The sequence below is a fragment of the Hemibagrus wyckioides genome, linkage group LG22 (assembly GCF_019097595.1).
Source record: "Hemibagrus wyckioides isolate EC202008001 linkage group LG22, SWU_Hwy_1.0, whole genome shotgun sequence".
Taxonomy (NCBI): Eukaryota; Metazoa; Chordata; class Actinopteri; order Siluriformes; family Bagridae; genus Hemibagrus; species Hemibagrus wyckioides.
Window position 1 is genome coordinate 2985681 of NC_080731.1, and position 15060 is coordinate 3000740.

The 15060-nt window shown below is 38.2% G+C and overlaps 1 protein-coding gene across 5 annotated transcripts in view; it reads right to left on the reverse strand.

Annotated features, from left to right (window-relative positions):
- taok3a (TAO kinase 3a) overlaps positions 1 to 15060 on the reverse strand; it is a 62686-nt gene that overhangs the window by 27850 nt on the left and 19776 nt on the right. For 2 of the 5 annotated variants that reach the window (XM_058375425.1, XM_058375423.1), the window contains exons 3-7: positions 7250 to 7343; positions 2393 to 2597; positions 1185 to 1256; positions 484 to 585; positions 10 to 55 (exon numbers count right to left, since the gene is read on the reverse strand). In XM_058375425.1, the coding sequence (XP_058231408.1) occupies positions 10 to 55; positions 484 to 585; positions 1185 to 1256; positions 2393 to 2518 (346 nt within the window). In that variant the 5' untranslated portion in view covers positions 2519 to 2597; positions 7250 to 7343. Of the gene's footprint in view, positions 1 to 9; positions 56 to 483; positions 586 to 1184; positions 1257 to 2392; positions 2598 to 7245; positions 7344 to 15060 lie in introns of all 5 variants that reach the window. The other 3 variants (XM_058375428.1, XM_058375427.1, XM_058375426.1) reach the window with 2 other exon arrangements.

Below are 15060 nucleotides of genomic sequence, written 5' to 3' on the forward strand. Positions count from 1 at the left end.
AGAGATTACCTTCTAACAAATCAGAGGCTGAGCCTAAACAGTACTCCATGACCAGCTGAAAGAGAAAAAAAGAGAATGATTTACCCAGTGATAATATTAGTTTTAGTTTGAACTCTAATGCAATTTCTGATATTCTAAATATTACAGGAAAATAAGCCACGGAAAAATGTGTGTAAATACACCCATCATAAAGGCTGCTTTGGTCAGCTATGACTTTTGGTGACATGAAATCAGATTCAGACTGTATTAAAACCCCTTTTAGGGTGACATAAGACATTATAACAACATCTTGCCGATGCTGTGACATAACCACAATGACACCAAAAGGTACAGAGTCAGGTGTCATACCCTGCTGTGTCGTTTAATGTCATGTGACACAGGTCAAAGTGAGAGTAAAGTCGACTAAAGCAGCATGTATGACAGGTGATGCCTGTTGGAATAAGCGCTTATACATGTTAATAAAGGGGCTTTAGTGATACAAACCCAGGCAGTGTTGTCTTTCAGGTAGCATCCTTTATACTCAATGGTGTTTGGGTGTCTCAGCTGTTCCAGAAACTTGACCTCTTTAATGATGTCCTGCCACTTCTACACACACACACACACACACACACACACACACCAGGTTGAATTACTATAGATTATTAACTCTAACCTTGCTGCCTACGACTCGAACAGTTTAAACAAATTATAAGCAGGAATGATAAAGTTAACAAGCACCAATTAGCACTGGCTCATTCGCATAAAGCTAATCAATAACCAAGAGCAAGAAGTAATGCTATTCCAGTAAAACAGAGATAGATAGGGTACAAAAATATAACACAAAATATAACAAATAAGATATAAAAAAATATAATAATAATAAAAAAAATATAACAAATAACCTATAATAAAATAAATACCAAAAAAAAAACCCTAAAATACAGAGTTAAAAAATATAACAAAAAAAATACTAAATACAGAGATTTAAAAGAATATGAGATAAATAAGGTGCAATAAATAAATAAATAACAAAAAATAAAAAATCCTTTACAACATATTCTGGATAATAGATCATATTCACAAAACACAACCTCCTCAATTCTATAGGCTGATTTATTTCCAAGTGATGATTTTTTTAAAATTATTTTTTCCTTTATTCCTATTTCTGTTTCATTTTTAAAACACTTCTTGTCTTTGGTTCGTACCTCTGTGGTCTGTTTGCCATTATAAGACATCTTCTTAATGGCCACCACCTCGCTGGTGTAGGAGTTTCGGGCCTGTGGTGGAACAATAAATGTTAAAGAAAGAAACATTTTATTAGTGAGACATAAACCACTGTCTGAAAATCATTCAGCTCCAGACATTTCTTCCAGATAACATAGATAGATAGATAGATAGACAGACAGACAGAGACAGACAGACAGATATCCTCAAGCACAGGTAATAAGGTAATAAATAAAAAACTAAAATAGGAATATAACAAAAAATACTAAATACTTAAAAGTTAAGGGTACAAAATTTAGCAATCAATTTGAATCCATCAAAGTAATCCATGGAAGGGAAATCAAGCACCAAAAATAATGTTGGATGTTTTTAAAAGAAAACTGCAATGAATTTTCATAGATACCAGTGATTAGTTCCATTTTATTTATTATTATTAAATATTTTATCATCATCTTCATCATCATCATTATTATTAAATATGATTTTATTATTATTGTTGTTGTTATTATTGACATTCTGCTGGCCATCTACTGCAGACCAACAAACAAAACATTATTTAAAATTATTAATATTATTTAATATTATTTTATTATTACTGATTATTATCATCATTATTAGTATTATTAAGTAGTTAATTTAATTATTGTTATTATTTAATATTATTATTATTATTATTATTTTTGACCTCCTCCTGGTCATCTACTGAAGTCTAACAAACAAAACCTGTTCTAAATTTTACAACATAAACTAACACACATTCTCACTAAAAACTACATTTTCCCTCACTTTCTGCTGCACTTACATGTATGTAAAATGGCTGCTGTGTGTATTCTGTGTTTTTTTTTTTTTTTTGGCGAATCACCTGTACAAATGCTCAGAAATGACCAGGTGAACGTCCAGGTGGAGCTACTCTACACCATTATTGAGTACTAACACAAACAGGTTTTAATTTTAATTTTCGTGCCAACCTCCAACCTACAGGAATATATATATATATATATATATATATATCTGAGTAAATAAAAATTTATGAAATATATTTATTTATTATTATTATTTTTTTAAATATATTTATATTTTTACTTTCTTTTCTCCCCCCCAAAAAAAGAAAGCAAATGATTTACAAATATATTGGCTCATATTCCATTTCCTCAGAAATTCAGTCAATAACTCAAGTGAGAACACTCACGAAGTAAACGGCGCCGAAACTCCCATGGCCGATCTCGTGGAGGTCGCAGAACACCTCCTCCGGGTCATCTTTGAAGAAGAGGCTGGCGAGGTCGGGGTCCTTCACTTTCCGCGTGGACGATGGCATGGTGGGTTAGCCTGAACGTCTGGAGACCACCCGCTGGAGACCACACACCCCCGCCGGCCACGGCATTTACCTGCTCTACCTAAACACGCACACAGACACACACACATAAAAGTCAGGACATTTTTCACATATATATAAAAAAATTTTTTAAAGAAGACTTTCATTTCCTTCTTTTAATCCCCCCCCATTATTTTTTTCTCTTTAGCAACTGCCACAAGAAATTCATTTCACATCACTAAAATCAAGACTTCCATTTTAAACCTAAAGCTCTACACACAGACTGTCAAATAAATTAAAATAAAACTTTTATTAATAAATAAAAATAAAAAAGATTTGTGAGATTATGAGACAGATTTGCATTAACCTCACAGAGCTCTAGGGCAAAGCTCTCCAGGAACTGGACATTTGGAGTGAGTGAAAAAAGTATGTTTGATAAAATAGGCTTAAATATAAAAAGCTACAATAAAAAATTAATTAATTAATTAATTAAAAAACTAAATAATTACTACTACTACTAATAATAATAATAATAATAACAACCAAACCTGCCAAAAATATTAACCAAAAAAAACACCAAATATATATCATTAAACTTAAAATAAATAAATAAATAAATAAATAAAATAAATATATAAACTAATTAATTCATTCATGATTCTTAAAGACATTTCTATGATATATAATCTAGTGTTCTGTTTCTGAAGACAGAACACTAGATTTAGTTTGACATTTTATTCATTTAAAAAAATAACATTAAATTTAGAAAATCTGCAAAAATAAAATATATTTTACAATTTTAAAAACAAAGTACAAAATTGTAGCAAACAAATGATCCGCTTCATCAGTGTGTGATGAAAATTTTTTAAACTTAAAAATTCCTAAAAAGATATCATGATACACACGACACTGCAGCAAAGACAATTTTGACATCATTTAATACAATATAGAAATTCTATTACACACACACACACAAACATATATACACACACACACACATCCACACAAACACACACACAAAGCTTATGGGGAAATTTCTTAGAAAATCTCCAGACAACTTCCCTCCCATGTGAATTCAAATGCACAATAAAGGACGCACGCACATACACACACACACACACACACACACCTCTACTGTATAATGAGGACCATGGATCAATGACTCAGCTCTTAATACAGTATCAGTGTGTGTGTGTGTGTGTGTGTGTGTAGGATCGTGACTGTACCTGGGGTAAAAATGTTATATTTATGTGTGGTGTGATTCAAGCATGCATTACTCACCATGACACACACACACACACACCTGCGAGTACCTATGTTCTTTGTGTCATCTGGCAGATTAGCCAGCCAAAGACAAAAGAATCAGAACACACACACACACAGAATACACATGTATTTCGTACATTATAAACAGTCAATTTAAGCATTACTTATTTAAATATATTTGTTTTTGCTTTGTTTATTTATTTCTTACAGTACACCATGTTTATTTTCCCAGTGTTCATTTTAGTATTTAATTTGCACTCAGGCGCATCAATAAAGTCTAATGTAATTGTAGCGGACTCCTCTCCCAGATACAGCGTGGAAGGAATACACACTTCTGGCAAACTAACCCCCGTCGTTTAGTCACGGAGGCGTCTGATTGGTCGGTGAGACACGCTAAAAGACAAGACGAGACGGAGCAGTGTCTCACTGTTGCATCATATCTGTCTCTGTTGGATTTCCCTCTGTCTCTGTGCTTCGGTTACCGCCGTTTCTCTCACTTCAAACACTGACTGGGATGATGTAAGAAGTTTGCTGGAACCCGATTGGCTCAGACGTACGGAGCCGAGGCCAATCGGGAGAGAGGGAACGATGGAGGAAATGGGGGATGAAGCGGGGGGGGGGAGAAAGTGGGGTTTTATCACAGAGGTCACATGACACACTCGAGAGGAGACACGGGAATGATGCAACGATGCACCAACAGGTTGAGGGTGTGAGGGGGGAGAGAGGAAGAGAGGGAGTGAGAGAAAGAGAGGAGGGGGGCAGAGAGAGAGAGAGAGAGGGGGAAGGGGGGGAGTAAAAGAGTGAGAGGGGGAGATGAAGAAAGAGAGAAAATGAGTAGAAATTAAGATAAAGAGAGAGAGAGAGAGAGAGAGAGAGAGTGTGAGAGAGAGAGAGAGAGAGAGAGAGAGAGAGAGAGAGAGAGAGATGAAAAGAAGTGGAAAGAGAGAGATAAACAATGTGGAGAAAGAAAGATGAAAGAACGAGGGAGAGAGAGAGAAAGACAGAGAAAGAGGGAAAGATGAAAAAGAGGCAGAGAAGAAATGGGGAGAAAGAAAAATGAAGAGAGAGAGAGAGAGAGAGGAGAGAGACACAGAGAGAAGGTAAGAGAAACAGAGAGTGAGAAAAAGAGGCAGAGGTGAAAAGAGAGGTTTTAGTTGGTTAATGTAAAATTAAAATGAAGTATATTAATATTGTGTGTGTGTGTATTAGTTGTGTAGTTCGCCCCATATAAGCTCTTCTTGTTTCTCACGCTTTCAGTTCACGGTAGAAAAGCAGCCAGCATTACTCATTCGTGTGTGTGTGTGTGTGTGTGTGTGTGTGTGTGTGTGTGTGTGTGTGTGTGTGTGTGTGTTGAATAAAACATGCGTGTAACATGCAGGCCAGAGCAGCAAAGTAGACGTCAGCTTAGACAATTGTGCTCTTACTCAGACACACACACACACACATACATCTATGCTAAATAATAAATAAATACACAGTAGACAGAGAGACAGATAGAATTTAAATAAATACCATTAAATAAATAAATAAATAAATAATATTTAATTACATTAAATTAAATTAAACAGAAAAACAAATTGACACCAGTATGGAATATTTTAATAACAAAAATATATATAAATATATAAATATTTTATATGAATATAAATACATAAATATTAAGTATGAGACTTATTATAATATAATAGTTAATTAATGAAATACAAATACGTTTATTAAAATGGCAAACAAGGCATCTTTACTTTCTAATGAGTTTTAACATTCAGAAAACACACACACACACTTGTCTTGTCTTCAAAAGGGAAATTATTTTCCTGTAAGGACCTGCATTTATTTCAGCACAACGACGCTATTACCGTCCGTTACAACAGCCACAACACTGTGTGTGTGTGTGTTTGTGTGTGTGTGTGTGAAGTGCAACACGTGAAGGCGAGTGATGAATATTTCACCGCGGTCTCTTAGGCAGGAGAGAGCCTTTGATACGAGACCAGGCTATAGCATCATCTTCCTCTTTAATCAGCATGTGCGCATACACACACACACACACGTCAAGAAATAAATAAATGATGACTGCAGAATCGCTAACTGCTACAAAGGAATATTCTTTCTCTCTCTCTCTCTCTCTGTGTGTGTCACACACACACACACACACACAGTGTAAACATGTGTTTAGAATCTCTACACATTTTTCCACATGGTGTTGTGTTTGTCAGCATGAGCGCTCCTCATTATTCACACACTTTAGCCCCTGAGACATAGAGCTAAGATGTTTATGAAACATTACCATGATAGCATTTATTTATTTATTTATAAATAAATAAAAACAATCATCAACCAATTCCCAGCCTCTATCTAGCTCTTGATCACATGAGAGCTTTTGTCTGTTTTTTATTTTTTGGGAAAAAATGAACATTTCACTCGACCCCGAAACCTAAAACACAACGTTAATAGATAGATAGATAGATAGATAGATAGATAGATAGATAGATAGATAGACAGACACACAGACATATAGATATACAGTCAGAAAGATAGATAGATAGATAGATAGATAGATAGATAGATAGATAGATAGATAGATATAGATAGATAGATAGATAGATAGATAGATAGATAGATAGATAGACAAACCTGCAGAGACATAGATAGATAGATAGATAGATAGATAGATAGATAGATAGATAGATAGATAGATAGATAGATAGATAGATAGATAGACAAACCTGCAGACAGATAGATAGATAGATAGATAGATAGATAGATAGATAGATAGATAGATAGATAGATAGATAGATAGATAGATAGATAGAGACAAACCTGCAGAGACATAGATAGATAGATAGATAGATAGATAGATAGATAGATAGATAGATAGATAGATAGACATGCAGACAGACAGATAGACAGATAGAAAGTTAGATAGATAGATAGACAGACAGGTAGATAGATTTAAAATTTAGGGGTGGGGACAAAATTCATGGGGTAAATTAGTGAGTGGGTGTGGCTAACTGGGTGAGTGGGTGTGGCTAACTGGGTGAGTGGGTGTAGCTATCTCTCTCTCTCTGTGTAATTTGACCCGATGAACTGATGAAAATCTTGTTACTGCTTGCTTAGCAGTTTCTTCAAGCAGCAAAAAACTATATTTAACTCAAATTCTTTGCTCTTTACAATTTACGTGCATGATTGCACATTGAAAAAAATTGCACAGATACAACACACACACACACACACACAAAGCATGATGAATCTCAGGAGTCTGACTCACTACACAACGGGCTAACGGCAAAAACCTGCGGTGAGCGAGAGCACTACATACAGATCCTGGGAATTTTTGGGTTCCCCCTCATATATATCACACACACACACACAACCACCACCACCAGCTACTGTGCACATTAATCTAAAATGGAACAGAAAGTGGGAGGATATACACATCTACAACACACGTGTGCGCGCACACACACTTGCCTTTAAACGCAGTGTGGGATAGAGCTGGATCGGGCCGAGTTCGTCCTCTATTCCTCCACCATCTGATTCATGACCAACAGATACACTTAAAGTCCTGCACACACACACACAGAAACATTAACGTTAATCATTTATTTATCTGTTCATAATCAACAATCAGATTAAGTTTCAAAATTAGGCTTGAGTACGTCTTGTTTACACACACACACACACACACGTGTGGACATACACACACACACAATATATAGATACATGCCTAAATGTTTATTAGCACCTTTGACGGCCCATACACCAAAACATCTACATTCCATTCCCTCCTTCTCCGTCATAATCAGCGATCCAGAGAAATCCATGAACTTGTCGTTTAGGAAGTTGTTCAAAGAAATCCTTTGTGTGTGTGTGTGTGTGTGTGTCTGTGTCATATTGTCATTCTTGCACGCTCTTGCACCAGCCGGTTTTAAAATACAGGAAAGTAATCCAGAATCTGAACAGAAAAATCAATAAATCTGTGCTTATGCAATTCGCCATCACACTCCGGTTTAAAGCGTGTGGGATGGAGAAGAGAAACGGGAAATCTATCAATTTTAAAGACGAGAAAAATCTTTTATTTTCTTCCTCTGGTTTCTCCACTATCCCCACCTGTCTCCTTTATTTGTTCTTGTGTTCTCTCCTCCATATTTTCCTAAAACAGTCCTCCTCCTCCTCCTCATCTCACATTCCTCACGTTTTTTTTTTTTTAAATAAGTAAATTTATTTTTAATTAATTAATTTATTTTTTTTATTGTATTTCATTTTTTAGTTTATTCTATTTCATTTCATTTTTATATTATTTTATTTTAATATGTTTAATTTAATGTAATTATTTATTTTATTATTTTATTGTATTTTTTATTTTATTTCATTTTATTCAATTTCATTGTATTTTATTTTATTTTTTCATTTTTTATTTATTTGATTTTACTTTAATTTAATTCTATTTTATTATTTATTTTATCATTTATTTTATTTTTTATTTCATTTCATTTTTTGTTTTATTTTATTTTTATTATTATTTTGTTTTATTTTATTTTATTTTATTCTATTTTATTGTATTTAATCTCATTTCACTTATTTAATTTTTATTTTTTTTTATTTAATTATTTATTTTATTTTTAATTTTATTAATTTGATTTCATTTTTATTTTATTGTATTTTATTTTATGTCATTATTTAGTTTTTTTTATTTTATGAGAGCAGGGTGACTAACCCCCAGGCCGAAAGGGAGATGAGTGTACTGTGTCGTGTTCTTCAGGTCCCTGAATGATTCATCACCTCCACATCAAACACTCTAAAACAGCCTTACATGGAAAACAAATATCAGAAAGCCGTATTCCCGTTTCGGAGAAACCAATCAGGACACGTCAAGTCCGTTATTATTTTTATACCATTACATCAGAACCGTCACCTCGTACACCAGGAACCTCATGTTTATAGTATTCAGGAAACTCTGAGGCAAATAAACACACAGATGTTAAATCAAATATTGTTTAATTAATAAACAATATTTTAGATGAAATTATAGCTTCGGTTCTGGACCGGTTAGTTGAATTGAAACATTTTGGATCATCGTTCTAACTGTTTGATGGAAGAGGAAAAATTTTATTTCTGGATTATTTGATGGGATTAAAAAAAAAAATTCCTTTTGTTTAGACAGATAATAGTAAAATCTTGGGTTCTGTGGGGTTCAGTTCAGAATCTTTGGTTCTGGGTGTGTTTGGTGAGAGTGGAATCTTTGGTTCTGGGTGTGTTTGGTGAGAGTGGAATCTTTGGTTCTGGGTGTGTTTGGTGAGAGTGGAATCTTTGGTTCTGGGTGTGTTTGGTGAGAGTGGAATCTTTGGTTCTGGGTGTGTTTGGTGAGAGTGGAATCTTTGGTTCTGGGTGTGTTTGGTGAGAGTGGAATCTTTGGTTCTGGGTGTGTTTGGTGAGAGTGGAATCGTTGGTTCTGGGTGTGTTTGGTGAGAGTGGAATCGTTGGTTCTGGGTGTGTTTGGTGAGAGTGGAATCGTTGGTTCTGGGTGTGTTTGGTGAGAGTGGAATCTTTGGTTCTGGGTGTGTTTGGTGAGAGTGGAATCTTTGGTTCTGGGTGTGTTTGGTGAGAGTAGAATGTTTGGTTCTGGGTGCTTGGTGAGAGTGGAATCTTTGGTTCTGGGTGTGTTTGGTGAGAGTAGAATCTTTGGTTCTGGGTGTGTTTGGTGAGAGTGGAATCTTTGGTTCTGAGTGTGTTTGGTGAGAGTGGAATGTTTGGTTATGGGTGTTTGGTGAGAGTGGAATCTTTGGTTCTGAGTGTGTTTGGTGAGAGTGGAATCTTTGGTTCTGGGTGTGTTTGGTGAGAGTGGAATCTTTGGTTCTGGGTGCTTGGTGAGAGTGGAATCTTTGGTTCTGGGTGTTTGGTGAGAGTGGAATCTTTGGTTCTGGGTGTGTTTGGTGAGAGTAGAATGTTTGGTTCTGGGTGTTTGGTGAGAGTGGAATCTTTGGTTCTGGGTGTTTGGTGAGAGTGGAATCTTTGGTTCTGGGTGTGTTTGGTGAGAGTGGAATGTTTGGTTCTGGGTGTGTTTGGTGAGAGTGGAATGTTTGGTTCTGGGTGTTTGGTGAGAGTGGAATGTTTGGTTCTGAGTGTGTTTGGTGAGAGTGGAATGTTTGGTTCTGGGTGTTTGGTGAGAGTGGAATCTTTGGTTCTGAGTGTGTTTGGTGAGAGTGGAATCTTTGGTTCTGGGTGTGTTTGGTGAGAGTGGAATCTTTGGTTCTGGGTGTGTTTGGTGAGAGTGGAATCTTTGGTTCTGGGTGTTTGGTGAGAGTAGAATGTTTGGTTCTGGGTGTTTGGTGAGAGTGGAATCTTTGGTTCTGGGTGTTTGGTGAGAGTGGAATGTTTGGTTCTGGGTGTGTTTGGTGAGAGTAGAATGTTTGGTTCTGGGTGTTTGGTGAGAGTGGAATCTTTGGTTCTGAGTGTGTTTGGTGAGAGTGGAATGTTTGGTTCTGGGTGTTTGGTGAGAGTGGAATCTTTGGTTCTGAGTGTGTTTGGTGAGAGTGGAATCTTTGGTTCTGGGTGTGTTTGGTGAGAGTAGAATCTTTGGTTCTGGGTGCTTGGTGAGAGTGGAATCTTTGGTTCTGGGTGTGTTTGGTGAGAGTGGAATCTTTGGTTCTGAGTGTGTTTGGTGAGAGTGGAATGTTTGGTTCTGGGTGTTTGGTGAGAGTGGAATCTTTGGTTCTGAGTGTGTTTGGTGAGAGTGGAATCTTTGGTTCTGGGTGTGTTTGGTGAGAGTGGAATCTTTGGTTCTGGGTGTGTTTGGTGAGAGTAGAATGTTTGGTTCTGAGTGTGTTTGGTGAGAGTGGAATGTTTGGTTCTGGGTGTTTGGTGAGAGTGGAATGTTTGGTTCTGAGTGTGTTTGGTGAGAGTGGAATGTTTGGTTCTGGGTGCTTGGTGAGAGTGGAATCTTTGGTTCTGGGTGTGTTTGGTGAGAGTGGAATCTTTGGTTCTGAGTGTGTTTGGTGAGAGTGGAATGTTTGGTTCTGGGTGTTTGGTGAGAGTGGAATCTTTGGTTCTGAGTGTGTTTGGTGAGAGTGGAATCTTTGGTTCTGGGTGTGTTTGGTGAGAGTGGAATCTTTGGTTCTGGGTGTGTTTGGTGAGAGTAGAATGTTTGGTTCTGGGTGTTTGGTGAGAGTGGAATCTTTGGTTCTGAGTGTGTTTGGTGAGAGTGGAATGTTTGGTTCTGGGTGTGTTTGGTGGAATCTTTGGTGCTGGATTTCTGGTGGTACTGCCACATTTGGGCCTGGATTGTTCTGCAGGATCTGGATCTTTTTGTCGAGATCCTTTGGTTCTGTTTGAACTATCTGAACTCACATATTTGGGTCTGGATTGTTTCTTAGGACATTTATTTGGATTATTTGGACCTTAAATTCAAGAGCAATTCACTTCTGGAATCTTTGCTGGAAATTTTGATTATTCGGTGCGATTCTCATTTCTTGAAAGTGACATGTAAGAGTTTCCTGATTATCAGGGAGTTATGTAATAAATGTGTGCTGCAGGAATTTTCCTGTTGAGACTAGAGACTTTATCAGGACCTGGCGTACGAATCGTTACTTTTACTCTCCTGCCCCGTTTTACACGACCCTCAGCGTTTCGGGTTTAACATAAACAGTAGGATATCTGTAGCAGAGCACGGTGCTGAGTCAAGTCCCTTTCCCTGACAGATAAGAGATAAGACGTCTGAGGGACTGAAGCCATTATCAGCTGCACTGAGCTGGAGACTCGAGTGTAGAAACTACTGGAAATAAGAGAAGGCTGAAATTCTAATACGTCTAGAAAAAAGATAAAAGAGAAATATAAAGTTTCAAACAAATATAGAAACTGAGATACAAACAAGACGGGAAAAGAACAAAGAGAGACAGACCAGAGAGAGAGAGAGAGAGAGAGAGAGAGAGAAGAGAAGTGAAAAAGACACACCAGAGAGAGTAAGTGAGAGAGAAAGACATCAGAGGGACACCAGTGAGAGAGAAGAGAGAGAGTGAGAAAGACACCAGAAAGATAACAGAAAGAAAGAGAGAGTAAAGAGACAGAAAGAGAGAGAGACACACGAAAGAGAGACAGAGTGAGAAACAGTGAAAAAGACAGAAATAGAAAGAGGAGAGAAATACACACGAGGAAAACCAAATATATTCTAAAAACCTCAGAGGTGCCAATATTTACGCTCCAGCTGTAGGATTTACCTAGGGAAAGAAGGCATGTAAAAGACGTATTTGCTTCTGGAAGCATTTACTTTCGCTTCACATTGACCCGATACTCCATCTGGGTGACCCTTGACCCCTGAAATGCGGTTGATCATTCGGTCAGAGCATCGCTGATAGCTTGGTGTTGTTCGGACCGCATCTGAAAATAAGGGAGGTGTTTCGTCTGCGAGCGTATTCTACAGTTTAGAAATGTGGTTTAGAAATAAAACATGACCTCAGTGACCAGGCCATGTGTGTTTTTTTCTCCCTCTAATCTATAAGTGTCCAGTGTGGGTTGAGTCACTGCCTGCTGTAACCTCAGATTCCTCTTCTCAGCAGGAAGTGGTGCGCGATGTGCTGATGCAGATCATTGGTGTCAAAGGCTGTACGTTCGGACGTGCTTTTCAGCTCACCACGGACCTGAGGAGCGCTTATCCGAGATCTCCTCATTAACAAACCGCCCCTTTTTTACACCACGTCATGTGTTTCATATAAGCATTAACTCAGACACTTCAGCTGCAACATGATTAACTAACTGCATGATCGAGCAGGTGTATAGGTGTTCCTAATAAAGTGGCCGAGTGAGAGAGAGACACAGGGACGGGAGAGGATCGAGAAACACCGTGAGAGAGCAATAGAGACAGAAACAGAGAGAGAGAGACAGACAGACACAGAAAGAGAGAGGTAGACAGAGAGATGTGTTTCATATAAGCATTAACTCAGATCCTTCAGCTGCCACATGACTGAGCAGGTATATAGGTGTTCCTAACAAAGTGGCCGAATGAGAATAGAGACAGGGATGGGAGAGGATAGAAAAACACAGCGAGAGAGTGAAAGACGGAGACACTGAGATGGAGATGGGCAGCAATAAAGACGGGATGAAGCTGGGAAGAGAAATGGAGAGAAAGAGAAATAGAGACAGAACCAGAAAGATAGAGGAAGAGAGAGAGAGGAAGAGACAGTGTGTGAGAGAGAGAGAGAGAGAGAGAGAGAGAGAGAGGGAGAGAGAGAGAGAGAGAGAGGGAGAGAGAGAGAGGGAGAGACAGTGTGAGAGAGAGAGAGAGAGAGAGAGAGAGAGAGGGAGAGAGAGAGAGAGAGAGAGAGAGAGGGAGAGACAGTGTGTGAGAGAGAGAGAGAGAGAGGGAGAGAGAGAGAGAGAGAGAGAGAGAGACAGTGTGTGAGAGAGAGAGAGAGGGAGAGACAGTGTGTGAGAGAGAGGGAGAGACAGTGTGTGAGAGAGAGGGAGAGACAGTGTGTGAGAGAGAGGGAGAGAGAGAGAGGGAGAGAGAGATAATGTGCTACTACAATGTCTTCAGGAATTGCTACAGTGCGTACACACACACACACACACACACACACACAATTAGTTTCTCATAAACCCAGAACTAATGGACTAGCACGTGTGTGTGTGTGTGTGTGTGAAGTGTAGAGCTTTGAGATGTGACACAATAATATTAATACACAATAATAAGTGATAAAATGTCACACACACACACACACACACACATAAACTACCCTATATTGCCAAAGGTTTTGGGACACCCTGAATTCAGGTGTTGTTTTTCAGGGGTTGGGCTCGGCCCCTTAGTTCCAGTGAAAGGAACTCTTAATGCTTCAGCTTCATACCAAAACATTTTGGACAATTTCATGCTCTTTGTGGGAACAGTTTGGGGATGACCCCTTCCTGTTCCAACATGACTGCACACCAGTGACCAAAGCAAGGTCCATAAAGACATGGATGGGCGAGTTTGGTGTGGAGGAACTTCACAGAGTCCTGACCTCAACCCCATAGAACACCTTTGTGATGAATTAGAGTGGAGACTGTGAGCCAGACCTTCTCATCATCACAACATCAGTGCCTGACCTCACAAATGCTCTTCTACAGGAATGGTCAAAAATTCCCATAAACACACTCCTAAACCTTGTGGAAAGCCTGACCAGAAGAGTTGAAGCTGTTATAGCTGGAAAGAGCGGGACAACTCCATATGGAGTGTGTGATAAAGCCGAGCTAAATAGATGATGATTATTAGCATTTCACCATTTTTTAAAATTTTTTATCCCTTTATAGTGACACTGTTTTAGACGGAACTTGCATGTATTCACTCAGTCTTTAGTGCGCTGTGCGGAAAAAGAGCTACAGATGCATCACAGCGGCTAAAAAGCCAACAGGAACGTGTGTGTGAGGGTGTGTGTGTGTGTGTGTGTGAGGGTGTGTGTGTGTGTGTGTGTGTGTGTGTGTGAGCGAGATTAACATCATAATATAGGTCAAAGGATCTGAGCGCTTGGCTTATTTAAGACAGCTTGGAGTAACACTCATCCTCATTTCCTCTGTCTCTCTCTCCCTTTCTTTCTTTCTTTCTCTCTCTCCCTCCCTCCCTCTCTCTCTCTCGCCCCCCCATCCTCTCCCCCCTTCTCTCCCCCCCTTCACCTCTCACTCTCCTTCTCTCCCTCCCTCTCCGTCTCTCTCTCTCTTTCTCCCTCCTTCTCTCTCTCTCTCTTCCTCTCCCTACCTTTCTCCGTCTCTCTCTCCCTCATCCCCTCTCTCTCTCTCTCTCGCGTATGAGCGACAGCACCTTTTTTGCACTAAAAGCAACTTCTTTGTGGAAAAACTGGAAAAGCGAAAGGATCCCATCAGACCCGGGGGCCATGCGCTAGCCTAGATTTCTCCTCAAGAAGAAATAATAATAATAATAATATTAATAATAATAATAATAATAATGATCTGAATACACAAACCAACATTTGCATACTTCATGTGAGTGAAGAACAAAACATGGAGCGAGAGACAGAGGATCTCTCTACCTTTCTAACTCTATTAAAATCAATAATTCAGTCCTGACCTGGAGAACCATGAACATGTATGTTTATCCAGTATGTTTATTTTTTAAACAACAAAAAAAAAAAAGAGAGAGAGAGAGGGAGAGAGAGAGAGAGAGAGAGACAGAGAAATGAATTAGACTAAAAGGGAAAAAAAATGTTCTGAAGAAAATTGATAATTTAGGCGTAAATAACAAGAAACACAGCCGAAGGAAGAATTCTGCATGGAGTTAGTGAAGATAAAAATGGAAA